General features: G+C 38.2%; 1 protein-coding gene across 7 annotated transcripts in view; it reads right to left on the bottom strand.

The window, feature by feature from the left end:
* Positions 1 to 25,125, bottom strand: part of Abi3bp (ABI family member 3 binding protein) — a 217,080-nt gene that overhangs the window by 99,033 nt on the left and 92,922 nt on the right. For 6 of the 7 annotated variants that reach the window (XM_085832338.1, XM_085832334.1, XM_085832336.1 and 3 more), the window contains exons 5-14: positions 24,345 to 24,526; positions 23,772 to 23,827; positions 12,936 to 12,978; positions 11,905 to 11,976; positions 11,177 to 11,269; positions 7,187 to 7,264; positions 5,312 to 5,386; positions 4,532 to 4,606; positions 3,511 to 3,582; positions 2,978 to 3,052 (exon numbers count right to left, since the gene is read on the bottom strand). In XM_085832338.1, coding sequence (XP_085688464.1) covers positions 2,978 to 3,052; positions 3,511 to 3,582; positions 4,532 to 4,606; positions 5,312 to 5,386; positions 7,187 to 7,264; positions 11,177 to 11,269; positions 11,905 to 11,976; positions 12,936 to 12,978; positions 23,772 to 23,827; positions 24,345 to 24,526 — 821 coding nt within the window. The remainder of the gene's footprint in view (positions 1 to 2,977; positions 3,053 to 3,510; positions 3,583 to 4,531; positions 4,607 to 5,311; positions 5,387 to 7,186; positions 7,265 to 11,176; positions 11,270 to 11,904; positions 11,977 to 12,935; positions 12,979 to 23,771; positions 23,828 to 24,344; positions 24,527 to 25,125) is intronic. The other variant, XM_085832337.1, reaches the window with a different exon arrangement.

Genomic DNA, 25,125 nt, shown 5'->3' with positions numbered 1-25,125 from the left:
GGATGTAGCAAAGCACCCAGCTAAGAAAGCAACCCCGATTCTCTGGACTGTTTGAATACACAAACAATACTTTGGTTAGTGGAAAATTATAGCACTTTTCTGCTTGAATTTGAAGTCTGTGAAATGAAAGATTGAGCTCATAAATCTCTAAGAGGCCACAGTGAGCCTGTATACCATCCTTCTCTCCCTTGAGCATCAACACTACAACTTGTTCCTACTTTCCATCCTCTCTAGGGTTTAATTTGGATGGATGAGCCAGCTCTGGGCTAATCAGTATTTCACAGCAGGCAGTAAGGTCCAAATACAGAGTTTATCTCCTTTCAACAACTCTAAGGAAATCACCCAGGATATGAATGTTCCAACTAATAAACTCCTCCTCATGCCAGCCGAGCTATTTAGTTCACAGAGCCTGGCTATGTGACACACGTTTGCATGAATTTCTACAAACTATGCACGAATTCCACACTGAAAATGGCGAATATTGACCTCTTAAAGAAAGTTCCAATGTGGAATGTAATAAAAGGACTGATTGTCCTCCATCCTGACCTGACAGGATGGGTCTCTAAAAGATGACCTGTGGCTTACAAAGAAATGATTTTTCCAGAGGAAGACATTTTTGTGATAACTCTCAATATATTGGAGGGTGTGATTCAGTTGTTTGAACACTTTGGGGAAGGACAGACAGAAGGGTTTTCTAATGCTGAAATCAAACGCATTGAATTATTCTGGGGTTGTGGCCATTTTCCTCCTTTGATTCTGCACCTTTGTGGTACTAAATGAAAGCCCTTTTACAGAATGTTAAAATAAATTAAGGAGGCTTAACACTGGCACCATCAAGCCAGAAACAGGAAATTCATGTCTATCACCTATATCTCCTGTACTGTGTTAGGACGTTAGACATACACACACACACACACACACACACACACACACACACACACCCTGTCTGTGTGATTTAGGAGCCTTTCCAGCTCTTTTGCCCATAGAAAACACAGAAACTTGACCAGGACATTGTTTTATTAAACACGCACATGTCCTCAGAGAACACTCATGGACTAATTCAGGTTACTGCACTCAGGGGACAGGAGAAGAACATGTAATTCTCTGTTGTGAAACTCTGTTCCCAAAATTCCAAAGCATGCTACATGATGCTGCTTCACTTTTCATTGGGAGTCATTCAGTGGAGTGATTGTGAAAAGCTCAGTGAGCCTAACTATTGCTTGTCTGCCCATCCCGGGGCAAAGTCTCTCTTGCATCAACCTACTATAAAAGGAATAACCATGCTGAAGGCCTTCAGAAAGGCCAGTGACATTGGGTCCATAAGCTTTTGAGGAATATTAATGCAGAAATTATGTAATTCGAAGGGGGAAAGGACACAGCCGTGTGTGGATCACAGAGACACAAGTGCACTGTCCATCAGATGGTAGAAGGTCTAGAGTTTTCTAGAACGCTTTCTACTGTAACACTAGAATTATAGCAGACTGACCACTGTCTAATAGAACGTAAGTCTAACTCTACTGAATCACTAGAAAGACAGAATTAACCCTGAGTAACTGTCACAAGTACTTAAGTATTTCAAAGATTTGGCCAGTTTCCTTTAAACACAGAATTTATGAGTAATTTTACATCCTGGTATGCTATTATAGAGCACATTTTTATGATTTCCCTTATATACTTTATGGAAAATTAGATTTGCCAAGGAAATCAAGCTAAATCATCCCTAGTTAGCATACTTTACAGAAGGCTATACAAAATGAAAGTCCACATAATAAAATCACAACATACAGAACTAGTGAAAGATTAGGGCAAAGAGACTGAGTATATATTAAGTGACTGTGTTTCTCATATTTCTTGCAGGGCTCCAAACCTCAAATATCCTGTTCTTTCATTGCCAGAAACTATCAAAATAGCTCGAGAGGTTCCATTACCAAGCAAGCTAGAATTCTCAGTTGTCCTTTATATCTCAAAAAGTGGCACAGAAGTCTTCATGAGAACACTCACTCTGCAGTTTTGATACAGAGTGTAAAGGTGGCAAAATTTCCACTAAGTTCCAAAACAAAATACATTTTACAAAAGGAAACAACACTTCACATTTAGTGACTAATCAAACAGCGCCAGCCATATAGGAGTTGGCCCATGGCTTTCCCCTTCTGAATGTCAGCAGTCTCTAAGGATATTAATGTTAGATGAGGCTGTTCTGCCATGAAAATGGATCAAGACAAAAATCAAAATTATTCTGTATTCACATAGGACACAGGCAAAACCACAACTGGCTTTCCCCTCCCCACATTCTCACTAAGGCCGACAGTTTGTGCTATGCTCCGGGCACAGCTTTGTCACCATCCAGATGGTCTTGCCATCTAGTCACAAGGTATGAAGATCCTCATTCACAGAGCCTCTCACTTTCTGAATGTATTCAACCAGCAGAGGCAAAGAGCCATTTCCCTTCTGCTGATCATATCACAGGAGACAGATAAACGAACGTTTCCTAACATCTTCTAAGAGGTCCTCAGTTCCTCAGAGTCTGGGTTCTTCAAGTTTGTAATAATTAAACATGGGAAGCTACTCAAGTAATTTGAAATTAATGCTATATATCAAAACTGCAGAGGAAGCAGCTTGGTATATGCACAAATATACCCCAAATTAAAAAGTGAGAAAGCTCATGTGAATGAAAGTACAAATATATCAACAATATATAAAATATAAACATAAGTGTGTCAACTAACTCCTGAATGAATAAATTCTTGTGATCACAAATAACCTAATTTAAAATTTTAATTTGAAGCTTAACATAAATTGAGATGGTTCCATGGAATATTTAAACTACTGCTTAGAGAGATGCATGCTTGCACATTAGCAGAAACAAGAGAAACGTATCACTATTTGCCATAAAGTAGATTGGTGACTAATAATGCAAGCTATGTAAGTAAAGCCAGAAGATGTTAATTTTTTTTCTTTTTTTAAAGAATGCAGTTACCAGTTTGAGGCTGTACGACTCTGGAATCTTCAGATGTTTTAGCTCCAGGTACCACCCATGGCTCCTCACTTGAAGCTATATTAGAGAGAATCAGAAGGTGCTAAATGTATTATGGCAGACAGACTGCTGGGATAGGTAAGTGGGTGGGAAAAGTGCACTGCAAAGCTCAAATGGATCCAATCGGCAGTCACCGTATACACAAAAGCCAATGTGTACCCATCCGGACAGCAAACAACCAGCTAGACTATGCAGAAGTAACAGGCACGGCTTTTGATGATGCTGTATGAAATCTAACCAAATAGTATTTTTTATTTTCCTTTCAACCCACCAACTACTGATTTCCCTGAGTTAACTGACAGCACTCGTGCATTTAGCTTCATAGAGGAAGGACTCGGTGCTCTACAGAGCTGATCGGCACCCGCCTGATGTGACGCTTCTGATCAAGTCTGGCCCTGATACGTGGCAGGCCAGCACTCTGTCCCTGAGCTCATCACGCACATTCAAAGCGTCAAAAACAAAGCACGTCTATTTACCCCAGGAAACCCCAGGTTTCTCCAATGGGAAGGCTGTTTTTGCCTCAGGAAACTCTGGGAACCTTTTTGGAGCTAGAATAAAACACATGAGGTAGTTAGGGCAGGTGCATAAAAACAAAAAAGGTTTCTAAATGTTTCAAAGTTACAAAAACAACAAATACAAGATTAAAAATATCACCCATAAGTCAAGCAAATACTTAGAAGTATTATTTTTACTTCTGTTTCAATGACGGATAACTGGTTTGTTTGTTTGTTTGTTTGTTTGTTTTTGAGACATTGTATAGCCTAGGCTGTCCGGAATCCATGATACCCCTTGTCTATATTTTTTATGTTTGGTTATTACAGGATGGACCACCATGCGCACTGTACAATTCCTTTTTATGGAATTTTATAATCAAGCCACTAACTGAAGCATTCAGGCTTTTCCATCTACATTTACTAGTTTTCTGTAAATTGGGAAAATACATGTGTTCTTAGGTATAATTCCCTTTAATCCATGCAAAGCCCCGAACAGGGTGATTAGAAAACATCTGTGTGAGAGCTTTACAAATCATAAGGCACCTATAGAACTCTATGTATATTCTTCTCCATTTAAATACTTCATTCATAAAGAAATTCTAAGAATCCTAAGGAATCTATAGAAACATCTAATATGTCTTATCTGTCAAGATAAAGCTAGAAATGAATACAAGCCACTGGGGGAGGGGGAGATAAGATACCAATTTGTTCAGTCTCATATGATTCTGAGTGAAACAAAATAATAAAATAACAATGTCACCACCACCAAGAAAAACTACAGGTGGCTTTGTCATAGGAAATGCTTCTTTAGGGCCCTAAATTATAAATATTTAAAAATCACATTTATGGTGTAGGTGTTGAGAGCTCATTGTTCTATATTATTTGTCCCTTTTCTTGTGAGGAGATTTATTTGAATAAAGTGGATGCCAAGTATTTCGAAGTAGCCATGCATAATACTCCCGAAGGGGCAGTCATTGCCGCTACATCGCTTGATAACTTTTACCTAAAGTGCTCAAGGGCAATTCAAACTCAGGTATTAGAACAGAGCGGGCTGTTTCTGACGTCTTCTCACTGAGGACTACAATAAAGAAGGACACAGTTAGCAATGTGACGCTTCACAACAGACTAGCGTGCAGTGAGCAATCCACGACTTTCATAGAAAGAGCTGGCTTTCCTCGGAAAAGTCACGTAGCTGTTAAATGGGAGATGTCTTTTAGGTCAGCCTCGTACGCGCACAGCCAAACACATGCTGTTCCTTTTCCTCAAGGGAAGAGAAGAAATACAAAGAGCAAGATAGATGCTTTTGGTTAAAACAGCAGATAGAAACAGCAGTTACCATGAGCAACTGAAATTCTCATTAAACAGCATGTCTCTCGGTGATTCTTCCCAAATTTAGTTGGCACAAGATTTCCCATAGCCGGTCTGGGCAGAAATCCCAGGGAGAGTCAAGATTTCCAGCAGCTCTCGAGGCTGAAACACTACCCCTGCCCACCCAACCCACAAGACAGGGGTCAGAAGGGCCATGCGGTTAGTGTGCAGCATCCACACCTGCCTGTCTGTCCCATTGGTCACCAAGATCAAGGCACCGTGCAACTCTCCAGTAGAACTTGTCCAAGAAATGGGAATGTTAATTCCCAGAAAAAAAAAAAAAAAAAAAAAAAAAAGGAAGGGAGAAGGAGTGTGGCGAGATAAAGCAGTGTTAAACCTGTGAGCGCCGGGGTTCCTCATCATTGCTGTTCTATTGTTGGGGGAGGGGGAATGGATAGACAGTTTTCAGTATTACCCAGTGCTGTCTCTGCAGTGTCTAAAGCACTAGACAGGGTGGGCTTAGTGCTTCTTGAAACTGATTCCGGAGTCACTGAAAAGTAATACATAAAACAACTTTATGAGCTAAGAGATGATAAACTAAGGAAGCCACCCAGGCATGGCACACCCGTTGACAGCCTACATATCTATTCAATTTCCTAGGGTGCGGGCTAGCTAGCTACCTACTTGCCCCAGGTGCCTCTGGCTGCCTCTCCTCCCTGATCCACCCTTTCTAGGTTGGGTTCTCGTGAAGCCATTTTTTTTTACAGCAGTCTGAATGTTTCCTCTTCCCTTTCTTTATCCCCACACCTTAGTGAGCCTATGGTAACCAGGCTCATGACGATTTAAGTGAATAAATAAATAGAAAAAAAAAGATCCAGAGTTAAATAAAGCCAATTACCATGTTACCAGATTTCTTCTACACCCCACAAATAACCAGCAGAGTTTTGGCCTGGGCTGAATTGTGGGCAGCGTTCAAATGTCCAGAGAGTTTGTTTTGTTTTGTTTTGTCTTTTGAGCTGCTTCGTTAAAGGTAATGACAATGTGTGTAAAAGATGTGAGGAAATAATAACCATGAACGCTGAGATTTTAACATTCTACAAAACCCTGAAATTTTGCAGCAAGGACACATACTAAACAATACTGAATAATAAGGGCTGGGGATTGCCCAAGTATTTCTGAAGTGGAAAGTTCTGGGGAGAGCTTGGCAGAAAGTTGGGAAATCTGAAGACTCTCTTCAGACATCGTGCCAAGAGAAGAAAGTGGAACTTGGAAGGCTGGGCAGAACGCTTGACACAGAAACAGCCTCGTTTAACCACTGCTCAAGCCTGTACTTTTCTCTATATTAACTGATCACACCAAAGTCATTAAAAAAAAAATCAGCTTCGAATATTACCCAGGTGGATTCTGCTGGTAGCTCAGATGGTTTCTATCTCATCTTATAAAGGCCCCTTTCTTATGGTAAGGTTATACTCTGTTGAGACATATTCTAGTTACTTTGTTACTCCACCAACCGTATTCTCTCGTGACCAACACAAGCCCCCAAATTTAATGCAAGTGGAACCCCACAAATACCCCACCTTATAGAAATTTTATGAATGAAAAAGCTCACTTTTGATGAGCCTTCTTTAACTAACAGCGATCTGCAGGAAATGTTTGGCCATCGTTTGTTTCATGAAATCCTGAATAAGGTGGCATTATTCTGGCCAAAACTCAGTACTTCTGAGCCTAGTGTCTCCCCAGAGGAATCAGCTGGTAGATTTATTTGGAGAACAGACATTGAATGTTTGGTAGTAGCAACGATAAACTATGGGCATAGTGCTTCCCTCCTGTTTGAAAGGTTTTTGTTTGATTTTTGATTTTTGTTTGTTTTTTGAGCCAGACTATACACATTCTCTATATTAGGGCTATTAATCTAATGATTTCTAAATGATTTCTAAATGATTTCAATGTGTTTTTAGACACATCATCATGGATTTATGAGAGATATAAGACACTCTGATATGTTGATCACCTGTGAAGCTAGTCGGGCAATAAAAAACTGGTCTTTAGTGTTCGTACAAGAGGAAGGGCCACAGAGCACTATGTCACCTTTAGTGTAAACTCTCTCAGCTCTCAGGGCATCTCCATTCATCATCAAATTCAAACCTCTTCTGCTACTTACTGTGTCCACCAACCTTTGCTCCACCCACTTGCATCTCTTCTTTTCCCAAGCCTAGAGCCCTAGAATCTCCTATTGTTTTATGATCAAAATTAATTTCTCTTTTCATTCTTTGCTTTTTTGAAAAAAAGGTTTATAGCTCACTCACTATTTGAAAAAATGTTTCATCCTTTCTCAATAGCATCTCCTTACCTGTTACTGGCTGCCCTGCTACTTTTTCGACCTCTGGCGTTTTAGATTCTGCTGGTAAAGCCAATGTTTCATTCTTGGCTGAAAAAAGGAAAGAAAGTCAATTTATTTCGTCATAGTACAGTGTCCAACATTACCTTATGGCAAACATAATCAACCACAAAATGTATTGCACAGTTATTTGATTATTTTATGTGTATGAGCCTAATGCCTGCATGTAACAACCACAAAAATTTATATATACACACCTCTTCCTGCCAGCCAGTCCACTCTACTGTCCCAAGGGCTATTATGAATAGAACACAGACTTTAAAGTTCCTCCCAGTTAATCCTAGAATTTCTTTAAGATCTTAATAGGTACCGGAATGACAGACTCACGATAGAATACTTGAATAAATCCCATCACTCAACTCAAAGTTTCGGCAAGGCATAGTTGGACCTGCGAATGTTCCTTTATTTTTATTCAAGAACAGCTAATTTTAAAACACACACACATCAATAGGGATTTTCCATTATTACAGATGATAAAAAATATAACAGTTATAACACTGAAAAATTTGAAACCCACAAATAAGAGACATAGGAAAATAAGCTATTTGGAAAAATGTGTACCAAAACCACAATGAGAGTGAGTGGGCTTCATTCGAGATGCATGTTTCACATATCTTCTGGTTCAATTTCTGGGATTTTGAGATAAAATGGAATTTTTCTTCCTTTTTATGCAACTTTTGGAAACCTTTCTTCTAAACCTGGGGTGTGATGTGAAAGCAATTTGAAAGCAGACACATATCAATTTGGGGTGTGCACATTTCTGTGGACAGGTGCAGTGGACTGGCCACTGCTCTTAATCTAGGGTCCATGGTTAGACAGCACGCTTACATCACAGAAATAGTCAACAACGCTATTCCCATCTCGTTACAAGGACAAAAAGAGTAGCAAGTCTGTCTGTAATGACCAAACATGCACACCTTTTATTTTATAAAATCTCCCCCCCCCCCCTACTATTTACCAAGATTTTCTTTCTGGACATCTTCCATAGTGACCACTTTAAATTGTCTGATTGTTATCAAGTGAAGAATCATTGACAAACACGCTTCTCCTGAGTTCTGTTCCTCTTCTTTTCAGTGCACACCAGAGGAAGATGAACCCTTCAAATGTCAATTACAAGGTCCCATCCGGTGTTCCCAATTCCATCAGGGCAGTTTGGTTACTTTTTTCCTTTTCCCTTAATAATATCCTATGATCTTGATTTTGGTAACCTCTATCTGTCTAGGAAACCTAACTTTGGAATCTTGTTTCTGTCTGTCTGTCTCTCTGTTTCTCTGTCTTTCTGTCTGTTCTTCATCTCTCTCTCTCTGTCCGTCTGTCTCTCTATCTGTTCATCTCTCTGTCTGTCCCCCTGTACCCCTCTCTGTCTCTGTCTGTCTCTGTTTCTCTGTCTTTGTCTTTCTCTGTCTCTGTGTTTCTATCTGTGTGTCTCTGTCTCTCTCTCTCTCTCTGTCTCTCTCTCTGTCTCTCTCTCTGTCTCTGTCTGTCTGTCTGTCTGTCTGTCTGTCTCTCTCTCTCTCTCTCTCTCTCTGTGTGTGTGTGTGTGTGTCCCTTGTAGTCTCCCCTTCCTCTAGATCTTAGACTCTCAGTCAGGGACCAGAAACTAGATGGTTTCAGGTTCTTATATTCAATAGCTGCCTTTAATTGACAATCACATTAACCTAAATTCAGTCACAAATTGGAAAACATGGTAGGCCATCTTCTCAAGATATATTTGTAACCTTCATACAATGCTAATTTCTTGTAAAGGCATACGGTACTTCTAAATATGACACACCAGATATCTGAGTAGTTGGGAGATGGGAAATATATTTAGATGAGAGAGTTCTAGCATCGGTTTGCAACCCATGAGCATTTGTCTATACACTACACACCTGCTATCCTGAGAGAGAGTAAAACACTATCCAACTATGGCCTAAACCTCAGTAATTCTTTTTCCTCCATTTTTTAAAATATTATTTTCAACACTATTATTTTTCTTAACTTTTGGCAAGGGGTGTCTTAGCTTTGGCAAACCCTTTGTAAGTCCCTTGGAGATGAGTGTGTATAATACTGACTTCTCTTGTTTATTTATTCACACCATGTGTTCTTAGAACAAAAGCTATTGCATCTCTTAATGTCTTAATGATGGGCTCTGCTGAAATGGGGTTATTATTTTTAGGATTTAGTCTCTCAAAAAAATACAACTCTTCTGAATTGCAGTGATAATTAACTTTGGGAAGTTTATTTCTCCTTTGGTAATATAAAAATGTTTATTTCCATGCAACTTTGTGGAGGAAAAATTTTGCACAGCAAAACAATCAATTAACAGAATGAAAACTTGCTTACAGACTGAAAGAAAAACATCTGGAAGCTATGGTTCATAGATAGACTCAACTTCTAAACTATGAACATATCCCCCATAACTTGGTAACATTTTATAGCATACTAGGATGATTGTGACTTACAGCAATTAATATGACATTTAAAAGTAGCAGCTAGAGAGGAGCTCTAATATTCTCAATTCGAAGACATCGCGTATGTCTGAAGTGATAAATATGCCACTTATCCTGAACTCATTGTTATCCTTTGTATATCTGTATTGAACTACCACTTATATACAAATGGATAATCACCACCAACTAAACCCAAAATGAGAGCTGATATTCTGAAACTGCTAGAGGATAAAGAAGGAAGAACTTCAGCATCTAGGCAGAGATAAGGACATTTTAGATAGGACTCCACAAGAAATAAAACCAACAAATAGGGTCTCTGAAAGCCCTGAAGGTTTTGTACAGCAAATGTAATTGTAAATAAATCAGCAAAGAGGCAGCCTGCAGAGTGTAAGAAGATGTTTTTGAGCTATACATCATATAGATAACCAGTGTCTAGAATATACAAGGAACTAAAGTATCCCTAAGCATTAAGAAAACAATTTTAAAAAAATGGGCTAAACAGAGTTCTCAAAAGGAAAACTATTTAAAAAGTGTTTTGTTTTGTTTTGTTTTGTTTTAAAAGAGGATGGCTCAGTGGCAAAAATACTTATCACATAAGACTAGAGAGTTCAGATCCCTAAAACTCACTGAATGTCATGTGAGCATGCATGGTGGCCCATCTATTATTATCCCTCAGAAGGCAGAGACACGGGATCCCCAGAACAAGTTGGCAGGCAAGACTAAGCAGAACAGTAAGCTTATGTTTGATTAGGAAACCCTGATGCAGTGAATACTCTGGAAGAGTAATTCAGGATGATTTAAACATCAACCTCCCTCAGTCCTCCATGTGTACAAATACACATATCCACGAGCATGCATACATATATGCCCGCACATGTAAACACACATACAGTAACTCACACACCACCTAATACGCAGAAAAATAGAAAAAATTCACCATCCTTAGCCTTCAAACTAGCCTCCTATTCTGTCTCACTTCAGTCTGAATGGCCATTATCTAAGTTTCAGATCTACAGCCAGAGAGACAACATTGAGCCCAATCTGATAGTAAAATGTGGCTACCAGAATTATCCTCTGGGCCTCTTTGAAGGGGATTTGGCTAGTGTTTTCGTACACAAATTGTACCCAATTCTTTCTAGAAGAAGGCAGCAATACCGTTGTAAAGCACACCATCATTTTTATGTTCTTTTTATGTCCGTTCCCACTGAAAATACCTAATGTCTGCTCAGAACAAAGTTCAATGAGTATGATTTAGGAAATGTTCTCTACTTGGCAAGCATACCTATTCAAATGGGTGCACTTCGGATCCTGATGCCCATTCCTTTTCCATATCCATATCCATATGCATAAAATAGCTTTCCTTACAGATGACTGATAGTCATATCTAACCTCCAACTTCCTCCTCCACACTCATTATTTTGCCCTCAAATAGCTCATCTGAAATATCCCTTACATAGTCGCCGTGCGGTATCATCCCAGTGCTAGTGTGCACTGAAAAGCCTTTGCTTACCTAATTGTGCCTTGAGAGCATCAGAAATCTCAAGCATTATGGATGTGGGAAGTTTTACAGTGGATTCATTAAGACCGGGAATAATCAGATGAACTGTAAGGAAATAGATAAAAGAGTAAGAGGAGGAAGAAAACAAACCAGACAAAAACAAACCACGGAAAATCAAAATCATAAAGCAGAACCTAAAGGTTGACACTGCCTTCCTGATTACCTTTAACTCCTCATTAAAAATGCAGAAATGCCAGGGCCAAGAAGCAGGAGTGGGTAGGTAGGGGAGCAGGGCGGAGGGAGGGTATAGGAAACTTTCGGGATAGCATTTGAAATGTATATAAAGAAAATATCGAATAAAAAAATAAATAAAAAGAAAATTTAAAAATGCAGAAAAAAGAAGATGACCACACCTTTTTAAAAGAGTTCCCCACCCCCACCCCCCCCCCCATATCTAGAACTTATCAACAGAAATTCCCTGGGTTCAGATTCACAGACTCAAAGCTTTCCCATGGGCTATAGTTATTTCCATCCCACCCCCTTTTAACATGCCAAGATAAAGTAGGTGTCTCTTGGTTGGTAGCTTAGAATGGACACAGCCAAGAAGTTAAAACAGTAAAATGAAATGCACGGACACTAATTTAGCACACTTGCTCCTAGTGCAAAACCTCACTAGAATCACATTGTCAAAAGATCGCCTAGACTGCCCATTCTAGATACACATTTTGTGACGGACTTACCTAATATTGTTCCCCCAAAAGGAGTCTTGTCTGGGGATTTGGTTGAAGCCCTGTGAGTAACATTCTGAATCACTGGTGAAATATAAAAAGACAAGAGCACACTCTTGGGGATGAACACAGGAACCAACACAAAGCTGATGGTGTAAAGCTACCATTCCTTGTACAGTCTTGATCTAAATGTATCAACTAAGAGAAGCCACTCAGTGGGTTGGCTACAAACAACAGAAGAATCAGATAGGTCTTACCCTACCATCCTTGCTTGAGGTAACAAAGCCTGTCTTTATCATTCTAGCATAAAGTATCCCATGCTAAATACTGGAAACTTCTCCCTGTCTCTACTCTCTATGCATTCTGCCCTCTCCACAGAGAAAATAAGAACTAGCGTAAAATATTGCAATGCCAAGACAATATGAAATCAGAAATTGTGTATCTTCAAATCAAAGAATCTTTCCGTGATTCCAGCAGTACCTGGCCCTGCCTTTAGTTTATGCTTAGGACATTGTGTTTTCTTAAAAGGGAGAATTATTTTCAGGCTTTAGCTCTTCTACCAAGAGTTTTTTTTTTCCATAAATAATGGAGTCATTTTAATAATTTGAAAGCTGGAAGCCAAAACAAAAACAGCTAGACACTGAAATGACATACAGCACTGTAATTCTTAAAACGGGGGCATCTTTACTTTCCCCAAGTGACCGCTAAGTCAGTTTCCATCCTCAGTATCCTCAATGGTCTGCTAATCGTTTTCTTTACGTATGCTAACTTAATCCTAAGTAAAGATCCACATGCTTAACTGTTATTTTAAATATAACACATGATACCACTGCTTTGTGTCTCAAATGGTATGGTTTATTTAAGGGTTTTCATATTGGTACCACAGCCAAAAGTATGTATGAACCACAAACTTACTAACTTACACTAATTTCTTCAAATGTTTTCCAAACCTCACTGTTAGAAAAAACAGAAAACAGACACTGTCTGTGTATATTCATTGAGCAGACTGCTACAACAGTTCCTGAATGCGCCAGACTAATTACCTTGCTTAATGATCGTTAGTGGGATTAGCTTCCTCGGGACTGGCTAGAAAGAGAGAAACAAAGTCAGCTTTTACATCAGTGTTAATTAAAATAAAATCAGAATTCTGAGGGGAGGTTTTTCTTGTCTTCAGTGAAACCATCCACAATGGAGCCTTAGAAGTCACTGGATAGATATTCAGCATGCATGTTTGCCCACATTGTTCTGAACTCATTTGTTTCCCCTTGAGAGAGCCAAAACCACACAGAAGCAGGTCTTCAGAGCACCCATTTACTTAGAAATTACAGTCAAAAGAAACTAAATCTTGTATGTATGTATGTATGTATGTATGTATGTGTGTGTGTGTGTATGTATGTGTGTGTGTGTGTATATATATATATATATATATATATATATATATATAGAGAGAGAGAGAGAGAGAGAGAGCGAGCTCATTTGTATTTTTTTTTGAGATATAGCCCAGCCAAGCATCCTCTTTACCCTTCCTCTCAAAAAGATGCCATTATCTTTTAAAAGCAATCAAGTCAAACCATTTGAGCATGGCCTATTAACGCTGCTGTTGCTGCAGATACAATGACCTCCACGAGCTTTTAGCACCACCATTTATTGCCCCAAAGTGAAGAACAGTTGAACCTGAACTTAATCATTCTGCCACACTGCCCAGATTTATACATGGGGAACTCTGAAGGTCACGACCCAGAGGGTGATATGGATGATACATCTTTCCCTCACCCAAACTGTCTTCCAAGTCCCATGGGATGATTTGATGTCACCCTATGCCTAGGAATAGGTTTAGACAGGATCACATGGTCAAAGGTGAAGCAGATGAGTGACATGTTGAGAGAGGTGGTAATGAGAGCTGCAGGAAGTCCAAATAGGAGGATTAGAGATGAGTTGTTGAAAGAGGAAGAATGGCCAAATTTTGGCACTTGGTTTAGCTTGCATACACAGAATAGACACAGCATGTGAAGATCTGCCTATTTTGAATTCGCACTGAATATGAGACAGTAATAAAATAGGCATTCGCAGTTGTGACTAAAAGAGTATGGTAACATTATTATTTTTCAGGATGGTATAAGACATCGTAAAGAGAGGCCATAACACCAAACTTACTCCTAGATACCTCTCTTCCTATAGTATGTTTAAAAATTGTAAAAGAACCTACTCTCATTACTGGATATGTGTTTTTTAAAGTATAATCTCTACATATTGACCCAGATAATTATCAATTTGATACAGATAATTATGTGTGTGAGTACATTTGTTACTAGAATTGAAAACAACTTCATCACCCAAAGTTTGAGTTTTATTCAATAAGCTGTAGTTCAAATGGTTTTCTTCTATTTAATATCCTGAAAAATATGAACACTATAAGTATAAATTTAGACTCACATTATAACCCAATTTTATAATACATATATACACATACATACATATACACATACATACATACACACACATGCATACACACATACAACAGACTAGAAAGAAATATATCATAATTTGAACAGTAGTTATTACAAGCTGACATTAATTTTTATGCAATATACCTTTATTTGCCAAGTTCCTGAAACAAGTGCATTATAATAGTTATATATATATATATACATATATATATACATACATACATATAAATATATATATTCAGAGAAAAATGTTTTCATATTACTTTGTCACATGTTTCCATACTGCAACTTAGGTCATGGCCACTGGTAGACACAGCAATGATTGAAAATTAACTTTGCCATGATTTTTCTCAGGCAAGAACAGGGAAACCATATGAAGAAGGAAAAAAAAAAAAGAAAACAAACCTTCATAGCAAAGAAAAAGAATATCTATGAGCTCACACTGGCAGAAGGATTCCTTCTGGCTTCATCACTGTGGTACATATACACAGTTCCCATTGACGACAGGTCCCTGACACTTTATGCTGCCCCCCCCATACCAACCTAACAGTAGCCAGCCACTGTTGTGCTGGTAATGTGGAAGTATCCCAAGCTTTATCTACCACTCTAAGAATGTTTTTTTTTTACATGTGAACAGTTCATATTTGGTTTTCTTTCAACTTATATTTTATAAGTTTTATATTTGTCTATAAGCATGTAATACTTATGAGATACAATGTGATGTTTTGACAAAGTTATACAGTGTGACCCATCACACTTGTGGTAAGAAATTTGAAATGCATTTCAATAAACTTAATTGTTGCTTTCTACTACAGGATCCTTCTCAAGAACCTCTTCCTCCTGTCTAACTGAAGCTTTACCATGCCCTCCTTGCTCAATAGCCCTCTTCCCACCCTTAGCCACCACAGTAGTCTCTATATCCATGAGATTAAGATGCCTGAGAATCCTGCATGTCTAGTAGAGCAAGCTCCGGCTACGTGAGAGTCCTAGTACTAATAGGTCAGGTCTAAACTACAGTTAAAAAGACATCGGTATACCCAGCTTGTTTGCCCTAGGAGTCCTATCACGATAATCTGCACAATGTGACATTTCTCAAAGACTGAAAACACACTATAGCAGAAATGCCTACACATGGCTGTCCTGATCACCTCTGCACTGAATTATATTAATTTACAGTTCCTATGTGACACTGATTTGTTTCAGACAAACTTTTTTTTGACAAATGGAAAATATTCCACTCATCACATGAATGGAACAAAGTTTCTGTTCTGAGTTCTTGCTTGAGTACTGACCAATGTTTTATTACGCTGATGACAAGAATATAGGTACAGGGTGTGCTGCCAAAAATAAGGAAATGATTTAGCTGCAGAATGCATTTCATTCTAGACCTGTAATTGCTCTCTTTCCTAAGCTGTAATCCAAAGGCTAAGACTAGACCAGTGAGCAAATATCCACATCTCTGAAGATAGACTTAAAGGGATCAAGAAAGTCCAGCTATTCAATGTCCACCAAAGACAAAAGTTCCCTCCAGGAAATCCACACTGAATTCTTCTTCGGTGTCTGCTTATGAAGTAAAAGTAAAAGAAAACATCTGTCACCTAAAATCACTAGAAAGCAAAATGTAATTCTGAAGATACCAAGATTTAATCAATTATAGTCGAGTTTTGTTTTCAATGTTCAAAAATAAATAATACCAACACTTCCCTTCTGTTTTCATAGGCTTGATCCTATGAAAACTGATGGATGGATGGATGGATACTGGGTCATGGGTTTAGATAGTGAGGAACTAGGGTACAGGCAGTGTGGGCCAGTGTTGTACTATGGTGTGAATATGGTTCTCAAAATACATGTTAGAAACTTAGCCTTCAGTACAACACTGTTAGCAGGCATAAATTATAGGAGGTGACTAGATCACAAGAGATCCTCCATTACTGGGGAGTAAGTTAACCAATAATACTGTGGGTTTCCTAATCATCCTGTCTGGTCTCTTATTAACTCAGCACAAGCTAGTTAACTGGGGAAAGGAATCTCAGTTGGGAAAATGCCTCCATCAGAAAAATGTCTCCTGAAGGCAAATCTGTGGATGTGTTTTCTTGATTAATGACTAATGTGAATGGGCCCAGGTCATGGGGACAGTGCCACTCCTGGGCAAGTGGTCTTGAGATGTATAAGAAAGTAGGCTGATCAAATCATGGGGAGCAAGCATTCCTCAATGGCTTCTACTTCAGTTTCTGCCTCCATAAATTGCTTTTTGGTCATGGTGGATTTTTGCAGCAATAGAAACAGCAACTGAGACTATGGTCTTTATGAATTACCCAGGCTGTAGCATCTTACACCCATATAAAACAACAAAATAAGTTATACATAGGTATGAATAGCACCTTAGCGATGACATACTTAGGCAGCTTCTCTGCTGTATTTTTGCTCTGCAACTTGCTGAGCCCCAACCTTCCCAACCTTGTTGCAACCTCCATCACTATTCTTTCTAAAATTTCCATCCTCTTCACTTAGCAAGATATTTTCTGAATGTTTACAAGATGTCAGAAGGTAAAGATAACCCTTACTGCTCTGTAAGAAATAAATTCTTTTTCTCAAAAGTCTCGTCTCTTTATAGATATCTCAGATTGCACTAGCCGTGAGTAGACTGATTAGCCATTGAGCAAGACAATCACAGAGTATAAAGTTGGTGCTGCCTGGTGCAGAAACAACACTGGAATGGAAACAGAGAGCCAGTCGAGATAAACTGTGTGTGTGTGTGTGTGTGTGTGTGTGTGTGTGTGTGTGTTGGGAGATGTTGCTGTCATGCTAGTGTGTTTTTGCCATGATTAGAGAAAGCCCTTTATTGTGTAGAAATAAGTATAGCAGTGACAGCTACAGCATCAACAGCTACACAAGACAAAGAGTGCTAAGTTCACCTTTTGCACTATACCAACTCCCTCCTAGATACTATATTGAAAATGACCTTTACTTCATATTAGTGCTAATCAAGGCAACTGTTGGAAGGTTTGTTCATCTGGCATTTTTGTGGCATCAGAGTATCCATTGAGAATTTACCTTTATTTTCAGGCCCTGCAAAGTTTCAGCTGTCTATTTAGGAAGAAGCTAAGGGGTGTTTGAAATTTAATTGCAAGGGCTCAAGAGCCAAACCACTCGAGAAGCACTTGGTCACTTTTAAATCCGGCTTTTAATTCACTTTAGAATGACCTGATGAAAGTTACAAAACATACCATTTCAGTCTAACATCTGGATAAAATTGACTTTAGCATGCCCCTTTTAAAAGTATTCAAGTTTCTGGTTATAAGAAATTCAACTGAAATAAGATATAAACCTCTGGTGAATGTGATTGTACGTGTTTGTGTGTGTCTGTGTGTGTGTGTGTCTGTGTGTGTATGTGTCTGTGTGTCTGTCTGTGTGTATGTTTAAGTTTCTGCTTAATAAAACAGATGTTAAGAATGAAGATGTTTGTTATGCTCATGCTATATAAATTCTCCTGGTTCATTTGTCTGATCAGTGTTATACTTTACACATTCATTCTGCTTTAATGAACTCCTATGAACACGTGTTGTTGTCACACAGTGCGCGAGGGCTGGCATGATGCTGTGGTTTGAATGCGCCCTTCACAACCGTGTTAGTAACTTAATCCTCAGTGCAACCATGTTGAGAAGTGAAAACTTTAAGAGGACACTCCAAGGTATCCTTCATTTTGTGCAAGTAGCTTTCTTAAAATAAGTTAATTTTTGAATGGAAAGTGAAATGGTAGAATTGTCACCATTGTTTACAGGAACACAGATTCTGAGAGAAATTGAATCAAATAACTTTATATTTCAAAATATATTTAAATGTACTGCATACTTCAATAATTAGTGGTGCCTAGTGAATACACTAGATTAAAAATTTTAGAGAGAGCTGGGCAGTGGTGGCACACGCCTTTAATCCCAGCACTTGGGAGGCAGAGGCAGGTGGATTTCTGAGTTCGAGGCCAGCGTGGTCTACAGAGTGAGTTCCAGGACATCCAGGGCTACACAGAGAAACCCTGTCTTGAAAAACCAAAAACCAAAAACCAAAACCAAAACCAAAACCAAAAATTTAGAGAGAAAATGTATTTAAATTTTAGCCATTTGATTATTAAATAAAACCCAAATAACAAGTATTAGGAGATAGGTATATACTGTGAATAAAAAGTCTGTAGTCTATTGCATACAAGGAATAAACAAAAATATTACAGTAAGAAGATATAGACTCTGAAAAAGAAAACATCACAAATATTATAATAAACAGTTTCTTCCTTATATGCATTTTATATGATGCATTTACATTATATAAGAAGAATCTCCGTTTTGTTAAAGCTAATACTTTCTGTTATCTAGAGGTAAAGATAGTGACATCATTGAAGATACTAACAGCAGGTAGAACAAAGGCACTAACCAATCAGAAGAGACCAGCCACATGTCCTTGACACAACTTGAGCAGGCCCTGCCAACAGAATACATGCCTAGTTATATAAATTACCACATGCATTGTGGCCATGGGCATGAGATAGGGTGCTTTAATGTACAAACCTTTAGCCTTTTATCTTTTAGAAAGGATGGCCTGATGTTAAAATACTTTTCCTGTGTCAAATACTCCTTTTAGTAGTGTATTAGAATATTTTGTGTTTTCAAAGGTATAGTTGTGAGAATACCAAATGAAAAGAGTCAACAAGTTTTTTACTTAAAAGTCGTCTGCCTCATCATATGCCTCTTGAAATACCACGTTTTAAGGTTGGTCATAGAGAAGAAATGGATGAATATTTGGACACAGACTTCATTTGGACTGAAATATACATCTGAAATATTAATTCAACTTCAGAATAGATTCTAAGTGACCACATTATGGCCAAAGGCAGTCCTGCATGAGTCCTTTGAGCTTTTCCGTGTCTCAGGTTGCCTAAGAGCACAGAAATCAGCTCATGAGACACTTTTCTGTTATTTGGAGGATGCTCATAAAGAGAGTATCACAGAGCTTTGAAGCAGCTTTTCAATGAACTTGGGTTTTCCTTTGGAAATAACCAAGAGTTTTAAAGTACAGCTCATCACAGCTGGCTGGATTTGGGGGTGCTCCACCTCACAGCTGGAAGTGATACAACTTTGGCTCTGTGTCACAGATGCAGGAAGTTCCTTCCCAGCCCTAATCACAGCTGCTTATGAAAAGAAAGAAGAAATCAATTCGGTTGTGGCAAAGTCCCAATCATTGTTCCCAACCTCACTAGTAACGTATCCTACATGAAGTATTCTGTCAAAAATAAATAAAAATGATTGGCATATGGTAGTTGAAAAATAGGGAATGAAAGAGATGACATCATTAAATCACATGAAGATTAGGCAAGACAGACAAGAGGGTATGGGGTAAGATTTGATCCCTAGGGAAACATTTACAACAAATGATGAAGAATGTTCTACAAGAGAATGAAATGGGAACTGCATCCCTACTGTTCCTCGGGTGCAATGTCGCAGGTTAGGTTTTCTCGACTCCAGAAAGACAAAACCAAAGACACTTTTGAGACTCATGGCTTCAAGCTATTCTAGTAAGCCGACTGGTCTCTTAGAAAAATGCAGAACCTTGCTGTATGCAATAGGAAAGGAAAATCCAAAGATTGGTGCTCAATTATTGCAAAAAGCTAAAATTAAAAAGCGAGGTATACATTTATCAGTTGTCTGCAGAGGGAAAGGCTTTGGAAATTATAACACAACTGAAGATAAGATGAAAGTCTATTAGATGAAGCACATTTTAAGGTGTGACTATTTTGACAATTGTCACTAACAAAGTTGATAGCAAATGTTAGAAAAATATTTCTAGATGATATCACAAAGGATCCTTTAGTCCATAAAGTCTTAAACCTGGGCAGGAAAAAATTCACACAATTCTCAGCTAAAAAAAATCCACAGCTAGTGACCACTAAATGGAAAATGAAAGCAGAGATAGTACCACTCTATCAGCCCTCGCAGATACAGAAATTAATATAACTATTAAGCTGTTATATTAGCCAGATGTTACTAATACAAATACACACTGTTGATAAACAGGATAAACTCTTGTTATCTACTTGTAAGATCATAAGCTGGGATAATCTTAGAAAGAAAATTTGCCCATTCATACCAAAGGCCCTTAAAAAGTTAAAAATCTGACCTGTTAATAGGCATTTTAATTATTTCAAATTAAAAGTCAATTACAAAAAATAAAAATGCCTATAACCTGGAAACTGAGTAAGTCAATGATCACATAATTTAAGTTAGGCAATTCATAGAAAATAATGTCACAGACTTCAGGTTGCATATAGATGCATCTCCTACACATCAATGCAGACCCATGTCCATATGACTTCCTTCGAACTAAGACATATCTAACTTTTAGGCTCAAACTATCCTTCACATCCTGTGTCCTGCTCCAACCAGCTCTGTCCATATCAGACACATAAAGAGCAGAAGAGGTCCTCATGTCTAGATCTCATTGTAAAAGAGCAAGGCAGTGTCTCCCAACAAATTCTACCAGTCCTAGAATTCGTCCTCACAACAATTACCAGATGAATCTCAAGACACAGAATTTAAAAGAACAACCACAAACTCCATCAAGGAATTCAATGGGTGTAAAGAAGACACAGAGATGCAGCTCAATAAACTTAAAGAAAAAAACAACCCAGTGTTGCCTGAAAACCACAAACATAGAGCTGATGCAAATGATGGAGGCAATACAGAATTTTAAAATGGAATTTTAAAATAGAGAAATATTAAAGATGACTTGAACAGAAGTAAAGATGGGATTTAAAAACCCCAATAACCCAACTAGAAAAGTCAAGGGAAAAGCTTACAAGCAGCGTGAATTAAGCAGCAGATAAAAACATCAGGACTTGCAGAAGTAGAGAATCTACATGAAATGAGCAAAGAATATGAAAAAAAAAACTTTAAATTACAGGAAAGGAACACACAAAAACTGTGGGAACCGTGAAACAATCCTCAAATTCTAGGAACAGGTAAGGGAGGAGATTCCAGATCAATGGCATAGACCAGAAACATGTAGAACAGACAAAGAGTACTGAAGTGACAAGAGAATCAGCACAGGTCACATCATAAAGGAAAACCCATCAGAAGAACAGCTGAGTTCTTACTGGACCGTGGGAAAGCTGAAGAGCTTAGAGTGACGCATTCCAGCATGACTGCAATCAATACATATAAAATTAAACACATATAAAATTGTTCTACAATCAAAAGACACTGGCTGCCTAAACGGATAAAGGGAAACAAATCCATCTATCCATTGTCTACAAGAAACACACTTTAGTTTTAAAAATCAGTACACAGTTAGAGCGAAAAGATGAAGAAAAGAGTTCCAGTCAAAGGGGGCCAGGAAAAAGCATCACTATCCTATGGTCTGAGGGGGAAGACTAAATCAAACTGAGGCTGCTCAGAAAAAATAAAGGGCATGTTATTCTCATCAGGGAACAAATAAGTAAGAAGTCATCACTATCTTAAACACATATGCAACAAAATCTGGAGTATCCAATTATATAAAAATCTGCTGTAGTTGATTTTATAAAAAGCATACTACTGAGATTATTTTTTAAAAATTTTTTCATTGTCCCCAGCAATTAGGAAAATGCAAATCAAAACGACATTGAGATGCCATCTTATTCCAGTCAGAATAGAGATCACCAAAACAACTGCCAAATGCCTGAAAACAGGGAGCCTTCATTCACTGTTAGTGGGACTGCAAACTGGTCCAGCTGCTGTGGAGATCAATGTGGAGGATTTCAGTATGCTCAATACAAGTCTACCATATGATCCCGTTATGCTAACTCTGTGGCATATGTACCCAAATGACGCCACAGATACTCAACCAGCCATGTTCGTTGCCCCTCTATTTACAATAGGCAGGAAATAGAGACACCCCAATATCCTGATATTGACAAACTGATAATGAAAATGTGCTTCGCACGCACTATAAAATACAATTCAGCTGTGGAGAAGAAAAGAAATCATGAACTTCGCAGGTAAATGGATGGAACTAGAAATGACTATATTCAGTTAGGTACCCAGACCCAGAAAAATAAACATGGTATAGTCTTTCTCATTGGAGGCTCTTAGTTCCAAATCTTCAGATGACAGTAAACAACCTAGAGGTACAGGTGGAAAGAAAGTAAAAAGGAACCATTCCCAGGATAAGGGAGTCGGGGAATAAGAGAGAAGGGACTAGCAGGGTCCATGTTATCTCATTAGAAAAATGAGAAAAAATCATACTAAGCCCCCTTTATGTTCATTTGACTGAAGGGCTCCTTCTCAAGCTGTATAATTCCAACACATGGCAACTCAAGTCAGTACAAATTCTCATTCTCTCACCCCAGTGCCTCTTCTACCTGCTCAATAAAGTGGCACCTTTGACCTTATACCTGAGTATGTGATGTGAAATACAAGCCATCTCTCTCACTGATGACTTTAACCATGCCTCCCATCATACATAACTGATAAGATGATTTGTGAGGACCATTTACTGAGCTGAGAGAAAATGGTGATGGTGTGAAGAGCTAAGAGTTTCTGTGAGGGCTGGAGAGATGGCTCAGCAGTTAAGAGCACCGACTGCTCTTCCAGAAATCCTGAGTTTAATTCCCAGCAACCGCATGGTGGCTCACAACCATCCATAATGAGATCTGATGCTCTCTTCTGGAGTGTCTGAAGATAGCTACAGTGTACTTATATATAATAAATAAATAAATCTAAAAAAAAATATGTAAGTGTTGGAGGTGGGAAACTGTTACACTCAAAACATACAAACATTTATAGAGCTGACTGGAGGTTGGGCACATTTCAAAACCAAGCTGGTTGTTTCATCATTTCAAAACATAAAAATATTTGAACTTTATCAATATACCTGGGACATGTAGCTATCAGTCAGCTCTGAAAGTTTTGTGTTTAGTAACAACTGCTGCTCTTCCAGAGGACCTGGACTGAATTCTGAGTTATGTGTCTCACAGCTGCCCTTACCTCAGTTCCAGGGAATATGATGCCCTCTGGCCTCCACAGGTACCTGTGCACATGCGGTATACATGCATAATCTCTCTCCCCCACCACCCCCTCTCTCACACACACACTAAATGAACACATCTTTAAAGAATATTCACAAGGCAGAATGAACAAAATCTCAAAACATTCTAAAATATACAAATACTAGAATGACTACATCAAGTCTCTAAATTGTAGAGCTTTAAACAAGTTAGGAAGGGTTTAGGAGCATATGTTTATTATTTGCAAGAAAAAAAAAAGCAGCTAATTCCTAAATCATTAGGCATTTTCCCCAGTGTCCAGTAGATAATCTTGGTATCTCATAGCAGGGCTGTTCCCTTCCTCTAAGTAGAAACACAATTACATTATCTTTAAAGAAAAATCTTAATAAATTGGCACCTACCACTGAGTGGACCTGGTCATAAGTGCTTTGGATTTTCCCATTTACTTTGTTTTTACCTGCAAATAAGAAGGAAATGTCATTACCTTTATTATTTCTGCTCCTTAATCAGTTCTAGCTCACTGTGGGGACAATTCATGGTCATGATCTTTTTTTGTTTCATTTACTATCATTTCCGATATTAACTCCAATGATGTGTGAGCACAAAGGTAAGGAAGAGAAGTTCGAGCCTCAGGTAGGCTGTGTTCACTCTACTGGCTTACTTTCCCATGTGATGTTTACACATATTGACATTTTATTTGTTCAGCTCAGCTGCTGTGTATAGGTCAAATATATCTTTTAAAGTACTACAGTGATATAGCTGGAAACATCACACCGTTCATTGTTTATTTTTAAAAAGCACATTATAGTGATAAATAAATTCTATTTACTTTGTATTTTTAAAATACTAGAACATGTAAGCTATTGAAAATAACTGAAAGTGAACTTATATTACACAGCTAGTGAAACCATTTAAGCCAGACCAAAAAAAAAAAAGAATTAAAAAATACTTTATTGGACCAAATAAATACTTACTTCCAACAATAGTCTTATGATTGAAAATCTTACTCCAAATTCCACCTTCTATATTGTCCTTCACACCAAATTCATAAACTGTGTTGGGCTTTAGATTTTCCACAATTGTTTCAGTAGCTGGGCAGAGTTGAAAAATCCATTTCTTTTCTTTATCTTTTTCTCTATATCGAATTGTATAAAATCTGTTGAATAATGAAAATATGAAAATGAAAAATGAAAACACGGTGATATGAAAAATACAAGTGCAAGTTTCTAAGGTTCATTTTGCTTAGGCTTATATTCACATATTGGTGTGCACTGTGTATACAGGTACTTGTGTGTCTGTGTGTACACAGGACCCAGAAAGCATTGCTGTATCTCCCAGGCCTGGGATTACGGGTGCTTGTGGAATATGTGGCTTGTTACATCCATGCTGGGACCTAAACTCTGGTCCTTGTGATAGGGCAGTAAGAGCTGTTAATTGCCAAGTTGTCAATCCTACTCCCTCAAACTTCTAAACACACATGAGACTTCAGTCAGTTGACTATATTAAATATTGAACCGTTCTGTTTTTTTTTTTAAGTTTAAGAAAATCTGTGCTTTTGTTGTAAATTTTAATTTTGAAGTCAGTTTGCCATGTAGCAGCATGATTGGGTGCCAACACAACCTCAGAATTCTCACTACACTTATTAGCTACTTAGGAACATGAAAGAGAAAAATGCTAGCTATCCATCCCTTTCCTGCATAGAGAACAGAAACAAAGTATTATAAATAGTGTGGTCTTTTCCCTATTTGAAGAATT

This window comes from Mus caroli, unplaced genomic scaffold (genome assembly GCF_978045245.1).
Source record: "Mus caroli unplaced genomic scaffold, Mus_caroli_1 scaffold_17, whole genome shotgun sequence".
NCBI lineage: Eukaryota > Metazoa > Chordata > Mammalia > Rodentia > Muridae > Mus > Mus caroli.
Note: the sequence above shows the minus strand (reverse complement) of the source record. Positions and strands in the feature narration are given on the sequence as shown.